The sequence below is a fragment of the Furipterus horrens genome, unplaced genomic scaffold, assembly GCF_987537825.1.
Source record: "Furipterus horrens unplaced genomic scaffold, mFurHor1.1.pri manual_scaffold_4, whole genome shotgun sequence".
NCBI lineage: Eukaryota > Metazoa > Chordata > Mammalia > Chiroptera > Furipteridae > Furipterus > Furipterus horrens.
In genome coordinates this window covers 190,082,800-190,096,880 of record NW_028327174.1, presented here as the reverse complement: position 1 = coordinate 190,096,880, position 14,081 = coordinate 190,082,800, and the positions used below count along the sequence as shown (strand labels likewise).

Sequence of the window (14,081 nt, the reverse complement as noted above, 5' to 3'; positions counted from 1 at the left end):
TGATGACTGCACCCAGAGGAAGTAAAAGCATGAAAGATACAAGGGAGGGAGAGTGATTGGTAAGGCTGGGGAGATCGGCTGGAGCCAGTCACGGAGGGCTTTGAATGTCAGCCTAAGGTATATGAACTCCATGCTGAAAGCAGCCGGCAGCCGCTGAGAGTGTTTCAGATGAGCTGTAGGTGCAGCTCTTCTCTGAGAAGGTAACTGGCATCCAGTGACTTTTGATGGGGGCAATGATAGCAGGTCCCCAGTGATAAGGCTATTTCAGCAGTGCACATGGACAACGTTGAGGGCCCACACCGGGGCAGTGGCAGCATGGAGAGACAGGACAGAGTGGATCGGAGTGACAACAAAGAGTTAGAATCAGGGGATTCAGGTATCATTCACATGTTGAGGGTAAAAAAGACACTAGTCCAGTCAAAGATGTTTCTAAGGTTTCCAGTGTGGAAAGAAAGCGGGACCGTTCTTCATAGAGAGGGCGATCTATACATCTAAGTGTATCAGCAGCTTGGGCTGCACTCATGCCGCCTAACGAACAACCGCATCACTTTATTGCCAACAACTCTAAGTATTTTTGCCGTTTGTTGCATAGCTGGGTGGACTGATCTAATCAGAACTCAGCTCCAAGCTCGCATGGTATCCAGCTCTGTCCCACATGCCCCTTATCCTTATTGGATCAGCTACTACCTGGAACATGCTCATGGCAAGAGGCAGGAATACCAAGAGGGCAAGCACAGCACACTGCATAGCTTAAACCTTAGCTTACTTCCTGACTGCTACATCCCATTGGCCAAATCGAGTCACATGGCAAGCCTGAACACCAAGACTAGGGAAGGAATTTTACTCTTCTCATTGTCAGCGACAGCAAGGGTATGAGTGGATACTACCCTATAGAGAAGTGATGACGTGATGCCAATAATTCAGTCTTCCAGGCCCTGGCTGCTGTGGCTCAGCGAATTGAGCATCAGCCTGCGAGCCAAGTGTCACTGGTTCGATTCCCAGTCAGGGCACATGACTAGGTTGCACATCAGGTCCCCAGTTGGGGGCGCAAATGAGAGGCAACCACACAGTGATGTTTCTCTCCCTCTCTTTCTCCTTTCCCCCCTATATAAATAAATAAACAAACAAATAAATAATTTTTTAAAAATAATAATAATTCGATTTTCCATGGGGTAGGTTTACCTTCAAGAACCCGATTTCCTATTCCTGTGCCCTTTTCCATCTTCTGGAAAGCATTCCCCCTAAGAGTCGTCACACAGCTTGGGAAGGAAGAGTCAGAAAGATGCAGGGATGAGATGTTCACTCTTCTCTTCACAACCTTCGGCAGCTCACTCACTCTCTTCAGGCCTCAACTCTGTGTTATTTAAAGTGGAGTCCATAAGCTTTCCTCCCCATGTTGTCATGGATACCAGAAATTATTCGGCTAAGGTCTATACATAGTAGATACTCAATTAGCAGAAGGTGTGATGTTACCCCTGTGTCTGACCCCTGCTAGTAGAAAATCAACCTGACAACCCTTCATTATATTGGTATTAACGAATTCAGTATAACCCTGCATAAAGTATTTTCATTTGAACAGTGGATATTTGGAAGCAAAATTCTTAACCTTTAGATAGTGAAATTTTAGAAATCAGCAGGATGTGATTGGAGGTTCCCTCCTTGTGGTCTAGCACATGATCATTGTCAAATTCAAGGCAACTCTCTCTTCTCTTGCTGTTATGGTGATGCCCATGGTTGTGATGTTTTGTGATTATGTGAAAGAACATGAGCTTTAGAGACCTGACTATGACCTTGGGCCAGTGACTAATCAAGTCTGAGCTTCGGTTTTCTTATTTCATAATATGGACACCAGTACCTTCTCTGCCTCATACTAGTCATGTGTGTGACCTGTGAGATGACATACAATGACTTATTTCAAGTGTTGTCCACGCGTCCTAGCACCAAGCAGGTCCCCAGTCATGTTATGCCTCGCCTGTGCCTTCCCCACCAATGCCTGGCCCCAGCGGTACAGAAGTGAAGGGGCTTAAGGTAGGTAGCCCACTCGGAGTCAAAACAGGAAAGGGTGCCATGCGCGCTTGCTCATTGCTCTGACGGCCTCTGGAGGTGTCTCTCCAAGCCACAGTGACAAGAAGAGTAAATAAGAAAGTGAACAGCAGCCAGTGTCCCTGGCCTGTGATGATAAGTGATGACTGAATCGGAAGCAAGTGAAAATGGAATCATAAGAGGATGACAGGGTGGGAGGAGAGGAGCCAGACAGCCGGGCTGACTTGGGAAGTAGGCTTTGCGCTTATCTGACTCCCGCGGGGTAAGGTGACGAGCTCCTCTGAGCCGTGGGGGACGGAGCGGGCAGCACCCTCTGGCTGATGTCCTCGTGTTCCCGGAATCGCGTCCCCTTCCGTAAGAGGAACCACAGGAAACGGTGACGGGTGTTGCTGGTTCTGACAACACAGGGATCAGCCTTGTAGATGATTTCATTAGAGCCGCCCCCGGTTTACAGATACAGAACCTGAGGTCCCTTTGGCTTTGCAAAGGGCATACACTGGAGTGGAGACCATCCTTCATCTAGACGGCATTTTCTCTTTCCACCAAAGCAAGATACTAAATCGGCTCCTTTTATCCAGGAATGCTAGTAACAAAAACTCAAGCAGTTACAATGTTTACAGCAAGACAAAATGTACCGGAGATCCTCTGAGGCCTTTTCAAATATATCACTGGTCCTTGCAGCAGATAGGTGACATCGCTCATTACAGATGAAGAAACAAACCCAGAGAGGAGAAGCAACTTGGTCAAGTTCATTCAAACTCTAAGTGCTAAGGGGCAGAATCCCGATTTAAATCCAAGCAAGATGATGCCGGGGCCCACGCCCTGAACCATTTTCCAGGCCACTGGCCTTCCACGGTTCCCACGAAGGCACTGTCTGTTTTGAAGTGATTTAGGAGAGCCTGATACGAGACACACTCACATTGTTCGTAACTGAGGGAGTCTGTTGTTTTTAACCCCCGTGTTTATGGAGTGAGAATGCCTGTGACAAAAAATGAGAATTCAATTAATGGAACCTAGTAGACATAAAGTAAATATTTTTAAACCATTGCAACTCATCTATAGCTGATAATACAGAGTTCTAGTCATTAGCACAATGAAAATCTAATTGAATTCCTCAATGGGAACCACTTTAATGAAGAGATTAAACTCTTTTTGTAAGTTTTGCATTATCAATCACATGTAAGTGTATGTTTTAATCTGTTAGGAATATTTCAAATGCATTGATATTTTAAAAAATAATTCCAGTTTGTAAATGCAATACATTATCATTATGGGAAGCTCAGACATGTCAGAGGAGTACCAAGGGCGGTGGGGGGGGGGGGGAGAATTCCTAGAAAATCGTGCCAGTTATAATGTTGACGGATTGAGACCCCCAGGTCAGTGAAAGGATGCTGAGATCATGGCCAAGAGCCCTGGGTTCTCCTCCTGCCCAGCCCAGAGGCAAGTCCAGGGATTTGTCAAAATGCCTTCCCTCTCTGAGTTTGTGTTTGCCCTTCTGGGGGGGGTGGGGGGAAGAAAGCTCGGGCGATTTGAACCAGATCATCATTAGGAGCTTTTTCCACTCTGATGTGAAATAGAATTCTATTTTGACATTTTATCAACACCCATGTTTACACTTCCCCTTTCCTTGGCAAATATATGCCATGGATGTAAGAGAGTTCCTTTCAGTCTTCAGCAAAACCATCATTATTCTAAATGAAGTCAGCCAGAATTTATGAAACTTAGAATATATTTATATATTCACTAATTCACCCATCTACTCATTCATTTAACAAGTGCATTGCCTACCCTTCATCCGGCACTCTACTAATTACTAGGATATGGAGATGATTAAAGAAAAGGGTTCTGTGATCAAGAAGCTCCCCGGTTAGTGGGGAAAACAGGCAAATAAAAACATACGTTTCCCTGTTCTGCTGGCACAGGTGTTAGGGTTGTGAAATACACTCCCTGCTTTATTTACGTACCAGGCCGTGCAGCAGGTGCTGGATGGATGCAGCAGCAAGCAAGATGGTTTTGATCCCTCCCTTGAAGGGCCTTTCGTTGTGACGGGAGTATGGGAGCATGGGGCCCCTGGTCACCCTGAGTCCCTGGAGCTCTTCTTTAGCAGCCTGGCTGCCCTGCATATGCAGAGGCAGGACTGTGGCAAGACCTCACCCCAGGAAGGATTTAATCCTCGGCTCTGGCTGTCAGAGGCTGGCATCTTGCAAGAAGGAAATGCTCGGTTGCAAATAGTGGAGAGTTGGCTGAGCCAGCGAAATGGGAAACAGAACTCAATAAAGCCAATAGTCATTGCATTGATGGAAACCTTGCTGCAGACACCTGGCCCAACTGCTGAGAGAGATCATAGCTGAGGCTAAACCCAGCCCTGTCCAGAAAGCAGGAGCTGGGAATTTGCAAAGGCAACTCAAACAACAGACTCTCGTTGGTACTCGGGACTGAGGAGCATCGACTCCAATTTTCTGTTGTGCAGACGGAGAAACGAAGGCCCAGCAAGCAGCAGGTTACTTAGACAAAACCCCTCAAGTGGACGTGTGGGCATGCATCAGAATTCAGTGAAAAGGGAAAGGGGAGGAAGCGAGTGCACCTACCCGAACCACGAGCTTCACCCTTCACGCCTTCAATGTATTCTTACATCAGCTCTGTGAGTGACATTAGTACCATCCCCACTTTATAGATGGCAAAAGTGAGTCCTGAAAAGGTCAGGTAAATCTCCCAAGGCCACGCGTCTAGGGAGGGAGGGAGGACTGGAATCCAGGTTTGTCTGCCACTTAACATTCCTGCACTTTTCCCTCTGCCTTGCTCCACATTCTTCAGGCAGCTTTAGGGGGACCTCCAGGGTGGCTGCCTCTCGTTTGCAAAATACATGTTTGTTGTATAATGAGCATCAGTAATTAATGATCCGTTCGGAGGCAGGGGAAACTTGCCTAGTAAGCACACAAGGAAGAAAGAGAAAAATAGAGCGGCATCCCGTATAGATTTTTCATTCTCACTAATATTCCCAAAAGGAGGGGAAGGAGGAAAACTGACCTGTGCCCTTTCCTGCAGAGTCACTGGCAGGAGAGACAGGTGCCCCAGCCATTGTCCTTTCCCAGCAGCACTCCTTGCCTGCCCCAGCCTGGCTCCCTGTCCCCGTGCCCGAGGTGACCCTTTTCCCTCTCCCTTTATGAGTCACGAGGACTGCGGCTTGTGGCAGATCGTAAATCAGTCCTGGGAGTCTCCAGGACAAATCCCAGGACTTCTAATCTTTAGTATTAGACGTGTTTAAAGTGGTGAATATTTCATGAAGGAACTGTTGCATTTTAACACATCATTAGTGACTCCTTCCCCTCCCACTTTGGTAAATTATTCTCATCCAAATCTCAAGGAGTTCAGCCCTCTCTTCCGTTATTTTTACGGCCAGTAACAATCAGTCCATTCGGTCGAACATGCTTACAGCGCCCACCATCAGTGGAAGGCCCGGGCATGATGCTGGATGCGGGGGGTCGCAGAGACCATCCCTGCCTGCAAGCAGCCCCCTCTTAGCTTACCAGGTGTCCAGGGCAGGGGGAAGGTAGATCACGCTCTCGCCTCGTCTTTCCTTCTGTCTTTTAACAACCTTATTCTGAGTATTTCGAATACTATCTCTGACTCCTTCTTCACCCCATATTCTGTCTTTACTGCCTTGTTCAACTAACGTTTATGAAGCCCAGGCTCTTTGCCAGATAAATGCTGATGCTGGGGGTGCAGAGATTTAGCGGCACTGTAATATATAAAACAAATGAAAGTGTTTTATTTTAAACATGCAGAATGCTTTGTATGAGGTCGCCTGTGTAACATGTATAGTGAATCAGTGAAAGCAATAAGGTTATCTGATGAATACAAACATTTTGAAATCTGGAGTAACGGGTGATAGTTTTACAACTTGTGTGACCCCGGCATCCTAGTCGCTGCCCCGTTTTGTTTGGGTGACACAAGGCTGAGAAGATCCTGAATCACCAGATGTGGAGTTGTGAATAGCATGGGCTTGTCAGCACCTCGACTCACAGTCTCAGTGTCCTCCTCAGCGAAACAAAGATGACAGGAAATTTGTTTTAATAAGGCCTGCATGCAACGTAATGTGAAGACGCTCTCCAGTGTCCTAAATTCTAGCATGGAACAGCTGAGTGTTTGGCCTTTATTATTATTATTATTTTACTATTAAGAGATTTAAAAATAATTCTTTAAGAAAATCAAGATCTGAAAGTTGCAAAGTCTCTACATCTCCCCCATCGAACTGTATACATTTCAGAGAAGCATGGTCTGCAGACTCTTAGATCAGACCCAACAGAATGGCCATAGGATTGAAGAGCTGTGGGCTCATCTGGTGTGTGCCCAAGTGTGATCAGTGGAAATCCCCAAAAAGAAGGCAACCTGACAGCAATCGTCTGGATATTTACCAGACATGGCAGAGCCCTGACATAATTGCCCATTCAGCTCACAGTGTTGACCCCTACTCTATTCCAGGCAGCGAGCTAGACCGGGGCACTTCCTCCCAGCATTTTCCCAGGTGTGTCCCACAGAATGCTAATCCTGTGACTTGTCCCACTTTGTCCCAAGGTGAAATAAGTGTAGGCAGAATGGCATATGTGTCAGCCCCTCAGGCAGAGTCACACTCTGCTGCTGTGGTGTCTCCCACACATTTTTAATGCAGTATTGGTAAAGCATCCATGAACATTCTACACATACACGTCAGGAAAACTAATAGCTAATTCAATCAAAACCCTAAGGAGTGTACAGTGAAGCAGGAGAGATAGTAGCAAGGGGGTAGGACAGAGAGCTTCTGAAAACCCTTCCAGGATTCTGAACTCTGAAGATATACTAGGAAATGAGACATGTACTCACCACCCCAAATGAGCTTGCCCAATGGAAGAATGTGCTTAAAGTGGAATGGGATTTTGGCAAGAATTCATGCAACCAGGCATAAGACATGGACAAGAAAAAAGTGCATGGATACATGGATGAATGGATGGATGGATGGATAGGTGGGTAGATGGAAGGGAACAAGAGGGGAAAAGATAGGAGGAGAGGAAAGGAAAACCAATTAAAGTAAGCAAGAAACAACAAAAATCAAATAAAATCTCGAGATTATAAATGAAAACAATTTTTCCAAAAGGGGAAATCAAAAATATTTGGACAAGGTGACATTTGATTTGGGGCTTATGAGTAAACATGGATTGTTCATCCAGCTGGAGAGAATTCAATTTTCTGATAACACTTTTAGTAAAAATGTACTTTATCATAACTTAAATATTTGAATATAGGCCTTCTATTTCTGGCCACCATGTCATTTTCTGTTTCCCTCATTAAGTTATGAACTCCATCAGCATCTGGGTTGTACCTTGACCTCTGTATCCCCAGTGCCAAGCAGAGAGCTAGCCAGGCGTCGTGGTCAGGATTTGTTGAATGAATGAGTGAATAAACAAACGAATAAACTCTTTCTTAACCCCTGTGGCAGGTAGACTAGAAAACCCTCTTCCCATGGGCCTCTCCTAAAATGAGGCAGCTCACTTTATTTTCTAAGAAAGCAAGGAAACCAGGGGAGAGGATTACTTTGAATAAGCAGGCAGTATTTCACAAGAATGTTTTCTCTTTTTGCTTACAGGAGAGTGTAGCTGCCATGAAGGCTATGCCCCTGACCCAGTTCACAGACATCTCTGTGTACGCAGTGACTGGGGACAGAGCGAAGGGTGAGTGGCCAAGGACATGGGGGCAGAGATAGTGGAGGGCCATCCCTACCTTCTCTCTGCTATTACCAGAGGCCCTAAACTGCTCTTTCTCTGTAACAGTTTTATTTCTGCAAAACTTGATGGAAAGTGAATCCTCTTTCCCAGTGAATCCCATTTTAGTATTAAAGGTTCATGATGACTCTTCCAGAGAACAAATGCTGAAGTTTAACCCCCGCCCCCAAACCATAAATAATCAGAGAGCGCGTCCTTAAGTGAACTGATAAAGAGAATCAGGGTTTTTATACGTAACTCTAAAATGGACAAAGTGGAATTTAAAGTGCTGAGTCCTTCCATAAAATGGAGTCATTCTTTCATAATATACATAGTCTTACCCAATAATTACTTCTGCAAAATTTGGTTGCTTAGATAGCTACTCTTAAGTAATATCCACACATGAATTCTGTCTACTTCTGACTAATGTCATCTCCTGTCTCCTTTTCTTTTCCTCCTATTCTTCCTCCAGACCTTGGCCTTACACAACACTTGAGAGGGGCTATGATTTGGTGACAGGGGAGCAAGCCCCTGAAAAGATTCTCAGGTGAGTTGAGATCCTGTTGGGGCATAATGCTGGGGAATGGAGAGCGGTCGTCCAGGGAAGTGTAGTCACACATCCTTAGGTAATCGAACCTGGGTCCTTCTGGGCTGTGATGAGCACAGAGGAACTCTCATTGGCACAGATGCACCATCATGGCCCAGGTTACTATGGAGATCTAATTCTTACCTGTCTGGCACCTAGACGTAAAGACTCAGGTACTTAAACTGGAAAAGGCATTATTGATTATCTAGTCTAGTGGTTTAAACATATTCTACAACTAGAGAACTGGTTCCTGCTGCCTCCATGAAATCTTGTGTGAAACGTCAATACTGAAGCTGATAAAGACATACAGCAAATTAAGCAGCAGAACTGGAAATCAGATTTTGGTTCAAACAGATTCGGAGCCCGTGCTCGTAACCTCTGTGCAGACACCCCAGCTGACTAAGCAGTCACTTACACAACTCGGCTGGACGCCAGGGCTGCTTGGGAGAGCGGAGCTGAAATGGTCCCTTCCTCACAGAGCCTGCTGTTTATTGGGAGTCAGGACCTACATTCACACGGGCTGCATGATGAACAGGGTTAAGAAATGACCATCCTAGTCTGAGCAAAGTTGGCCCAAAGTGTGCCTTGGAGAATGTAGGGGACTCAGTTGGGCGGGGAAATGAGAAGGGTTGGGAGGAGAGACCCATTTGCTCTGTTTTCACGATGCTTCCTAGGGAGTTCCCCAATGGAAACTCTTACATTGCAGGTCTACTTTCAGCTTGGGCCAAGGACTCTGGCTTCCCGTCAGCAAAAGCTTTGTGGTTCCGCCCGTGGAGCTGTCCATCAACCCCCTGGCCAGCTGCAAGACAGATGTGCTCGTCACCGAAGACCCTGCGGATGTCAGGTAGGGACGTTCATCTCCAGGATCCTCTAGTGGGACTTCTTAGAGCACTGAAGGCCCCTCCATTTCAGGACTTCTATGAGGAAGTAGGCAACTGCCTTGTAGATGATGTGAAGAACACTGTTAAATATGCCCTGCTCCATACTCCTAAAAGTGCCCGCAATCATGGGCCTGGAAGCCTTGTACTCCAACACCATTACTCTCCTGTGGGCCTTATATAAAATATGAGAGAGGCTCGCACATTATCTGGCACACCATGGGATCATTAACGGTCTTATAAAAGACGATTACTTACTAGTATGTTGGAGGGTCACGAAAGTAAAGATCAGAGAATGAGATGTTTTCCATTGTGACTCAGGTACTGGAAGCGGACTCTGGGCTGCTTCATTGTTTCTAAATGTCCCGGTCAAACTTGCTTGTTCTTTAGTAGTGAAAGGATGGAGACTACATCTCTTCCTACACGTTTTAGACCTCATAGTTAACTTCATTATAGACTTACTCTGCTGTGTTCTAATTAGTTGCTTACATATCGTTCTGTCCCATTACGTGGATAATCTCACAAGGTCAAAGAAAATAACTTATTTAGTTTTTTAATCCCCAGCTCCCAGCACATATTGGACATCTACTAAATGTTTATTGATTTAATTAAACCAGTGGCCTTAGATCTGATCCTAGCACTATTTTGGAATTTTCTACTGGAGTTTTTTTTTTTTTTTTTTTTTTTTTTTTCCTTCTTCTTCTTTCTCTCTTAATTTGATGAGGAGATGCGTTTAGAAATTCAAATGTTATTAAAAATGGACTCAGACAGTACTTTTGGAATTGATTTGTACATACTTATTGGCCCCTCAACTGGAGCTCGGCGATTCCTGCTCCCACTGCTTGTTATTCTCCCTTGAATAGCTGCCTTGGGTCATTCTGAATCAGGGTGTTATCATGTGTCCATGGCATCTGATAGGAAAGTCCTGGAACCAACTCCCCTGCTTTGCAATTTGGTTACCCTCATCTTCTCAACTTTTCCTGCGGACATGAACCTGACACAATTTTCCAGGCTGTTGGTATTTCCCCAAAGAGATAGTTTTTCAAAAGTCTAAGTTACAAAAGGGATAGCGTTTAAGAAATGAAGTGGTAATTATTGAGAACTAAGATGGTTTCAGGCACACATAAATTAATTAATGGTAGATTATTATTATTTCCATTTTTGATAGAATTGAAGTAGATAATATCTTAGTAAAGCATGTATTAAGTTTTCTCTGCGTTACGTCTGGTTGAAAGACTGTTCTCAAAGAGACCCAATGACCTTGACTGAAATCAACTGCAAGACTGTCTCTATTAACTTCCCTCAGAGTTCTATATGGTTGGCACCGAACGTGTGAATTCAGTGGCGCTAAAGATGTCAGACTGACTGAGGGTCATTCTCACTCTAGGTTAGGATCCCATTGCTACTATGTATGAGCTTTGTGACCTTGTTCACATTCAACTTGCCAAGTTTCCATTTCATTGCAACATGGGATAATAACAGTGCCGTGCTAACATCTCATTACCTCCTTGCGTCAGCCCAATCCATGAGTTAGTGCTGTTATTATTTTTATTTATAATCGGAGGCATAAAGGTGATGCCTTTACTACTTAAGTGATGAAAACAAGTTTCACCCCAGATCTCTCCAGCTCCAGAACCCATGCTCCTCGCTATTCCATTGAGACACCTCCCAAGAGATATAATGATTAAATAATATAAGTAACTTCTGGTACATGATATACTCCCACGGTTGCATTGTACGAATTTTAGATGAGTTGAATTCTTACTATCATAACGTTCAAGTAGAAACTGGTGATGAGGGGGGAGGCAGTGTTGGGAAGGTCAGATACTATGCTATGCTGCTGAGAAAGGCCATGATCTTCAGGATAAAATATCTGGTTTTCCTCCTTCAATATGTTAAATTGCAAGCCAGCAAAGTAGGGACCCAGACTATCAACCCTCCAGGACTCTAAAACATGTTTGGAAATGTTTGTAAAAAAAAAATGAGAAAAGTTTAAGTAGTAGAATGCATTTCTGGGAGAATATTGGATGTAGTTGGAAGGAATACTGTAATATATTGAAAGCAGTGGGACCTTTAAGGGTGTGGTCCAATAACAATTAGTTGCTTCTGAGCTCTGCCGGAGAATGCTGTGCCTGGTTACCCAGAGGGTGTGCTTCCATCAAGCTGGGGCCAGAGCCGAGTGGCTCAGGCTTGCAGAGGGGATGATGATCTGCAGCTATGGACCCTCCTTCTCAACATCTTCTATGCAAACCAGCAAGCACCTCCTTCAAAGAAAAGTGGTACAAATAGTTCAAGAGTATTGGTTTCGTTAGGGCACTAAACCATTACCCTGCTTGGGGAGCCCACATTCCTTTGTCTGGGCTTGAAGCAATCACAGACAGCCTTTTAAATTTTATTTTCGCTTTACCTCTCACATGCCCACTGGTTTCACTGCAAGGGTGGAAAAAAAGATTATGTGATCATCACCAGTCAAAAGAGCCTGTGCTGGGGAGGCTGAGTTTTCCAAGCTGCATGTGTAAACCTTGTTTGACATGCTATTGTCCAGGCAAGCGTATCACGGGCATGTAAAGAATTAATAAGTTCGAATCAGATGCTGTGTCAGAAATTAATAGTAGATCATAATTATAGATAGCCAACAATACACCATAGAATCACAACAGACAGATTAGAAAAAAGGCTGTGGAAAAGCCGAGTCAGAAAGAAAAAGATAAGCATTCCAGTAGGATGGGGAAGAAAACTTAAAGGTGCTTTGCTAGTTGAGTTTTGTTTCTTCGTCTGTGACAGAATATTATGTAAGTCTGGAATCTAGCTCTATGGGAGGCAGACCACTTCAGCAGTCAGATGCACAGGCTCTGCCTGCCTGGGCAGCTAAATTGAAAACAATGGATGTTAACAAATGTCGGTGAGGATAGGGAACACCTGGAGCTCTCACACCCTTATGGTGGGAAACGTGAGTTGGAATGACCACTTTGTAAACCTCTTGGGTGATATCTGCTTCCCTTCAATGTCTTCATGTCCTATAACCCATCAGTTTTACTCCAAATGATATACCTAACAGAAATGCGTATAATACATTTAAGAATACTCATTTGTACTGCTAAAAAGCTGGGGGAAATCCACAGATTGACAAAGAAAGTAGTAATATGAATTATGGAATAATCATATTATACAATGGAATACTATTAATGATGGATATTATAGAACACAACCACCACACCCATCACTCTTGATGAATTTCACAAATAACACATTGAATTATGGAAGCTGAACACCAAGAATAAAATTAATGGGGGGGGCAAAATTACATGCAGATTTTCAACTGCATGGGGGAGTGGAGGTTGGTACCCCTAACTCCCATGTTATTCAGAGGTAAACCATATGTGTTTATATGAAGACAAAACCATTAAAAACTAATCTATGAAGTTAGAAGAAGGGACAGAGATAACCTTTATATGACAGAGGGGAGCAATGACATGGGGAAAGCGTGAAAAGGTTTATATGACACGGTAATTAATTCTTGATCTGGGTGGTGGGTGCATGGGTGTTTTCAATCTGTAAAAACACATCAGGCTCTAGAGATATGATCTGCACTCTTCTGCATGCAAGCTGTATTTTGATTAAATACAAAGTTTATTATGTAAGCTTCTTTGTTGTTTTAAAGGCGTAAGCTGTGGAGTGCAAGTCAGCTGCCTGAGTTGAGACCCCAGCTCCGCCACTGTGTTCTGCATAAGCTTTTCTGTCCCCGTTTGCCCCTGTGGAGAATGCAGATAGTAACCATGCCTCATAGTGGGGTGGCCAAGTTAAATGATATAATACAATCTAAAGCACTGAGTCTGGCACATGGCAAACTCTCTAGAAACATTAGCTATTACATTTGCTGTTACTGTAGTATAGTGTAGCTTTTTTGTTGTTGTTGTTCTCTTCATCTTTTTAGTTCTTTTGTTTGTTTCTTTTTCTAAAAGACCCCATCCAATCTATGCTGCATCTTAAAATCAATAGTGCTTTAGTACTGAGAGTTCACACCAATCCCTTTTTCATGGGGTTTGGGGGAGATGTCAATGAATATACAAAATCTAGTACAGTGTGGTAAGTCGGGGGGCTTTATGTGCATGGAGATATTTGCAGAACAAATAAAGGGGCACATGCGTGGGACACACAGCGTGCCTTGGGGACGGGGTTGGAAAAGAAAGAAAAAAAATCCTGATCGAAGGAATTGGAAAGTATTTTAAGGAGAGAGAACACTGACAATTAACCTGGGGTTGTGGCTAGGATCTGGCTGTGTGGAATCTAAGGCAGGAGGGGAGGCTTTCAAGTCTGAAGAGTTGAAGGGCCAAAGATGAGAACTTCCTTCTGGACAGCTCTGAAGCCCAGCCTGCCCCGGCAGGAAGCTGGAGATTTTTAGCACTGGAGACACTAATGATGTCAGCTACAAAGGTGGAGGAGTGGACGAGCTCTAGTCAAATTGCACACAGTTCCTTTCAATTCTGAAAACTTCAGCTGGGCCCCTCCTGAGTGCCAGGCACTGTGCCGAGGGCCTGTAAGTAAACAAAGATGAATAAGGAATCTGGTGGTGTAGCAAGGAGCATGGAACAAGAGACTGGCTTGAAAGATGAAATAAAATGATCCTCGTGGAGAGAAAAGTATCGCAGACAACACTTATTGCTACACACTGGGCCTTCTTCACAATTTCAGCTAGAGCTGGTTCTTATAAGAGAGATGCGAGAATAGCTATTATAGTTGGAATAATAATGATCCACAAAGCCCAGCTTTTGGAGCCCCTCAGTGATTTTTCTATGATCTCAAATCAATGAAAATGAAATGGTGAAATACTGTGGACTC

At 44.3% G+C, this 14,081-nt stretch overlaps 1 protein-coding gene across 3 annotated transcripts in view; it reads left to right on the top strand.

Annotated features, from left to right (window-relative positions):
- Window positions 1-14,081, top strand: part of ASTN2 (astrotactin 2) — an 839,367-nt gene that overhangs the window by 401,398 nt on the left and 423,888 nt on the right. For 2 of the 3 annotated variants that reach the window (XM_090274637.1, XM_090274634.1), the window contains 3 exons: window positions 7,664-7,748; window positions 8,251-8,325; window positions 9,071-9,208. In XM_090274637.1, coding sequence (XP_090130763.1) covers window positions 7,664-7,748; window positions 8,251-8,325; window positions 9,071-9,208 — 298 coding nt within the window. The remainder of the gene's footprint in view (window positions 1-7,663; window positions 7,749-8,250; window positions 8,326-9,070; window positions 9,209-14,081) is intronic. The other variant, XM_090274635.1, reaches the window with a different exon arrangement.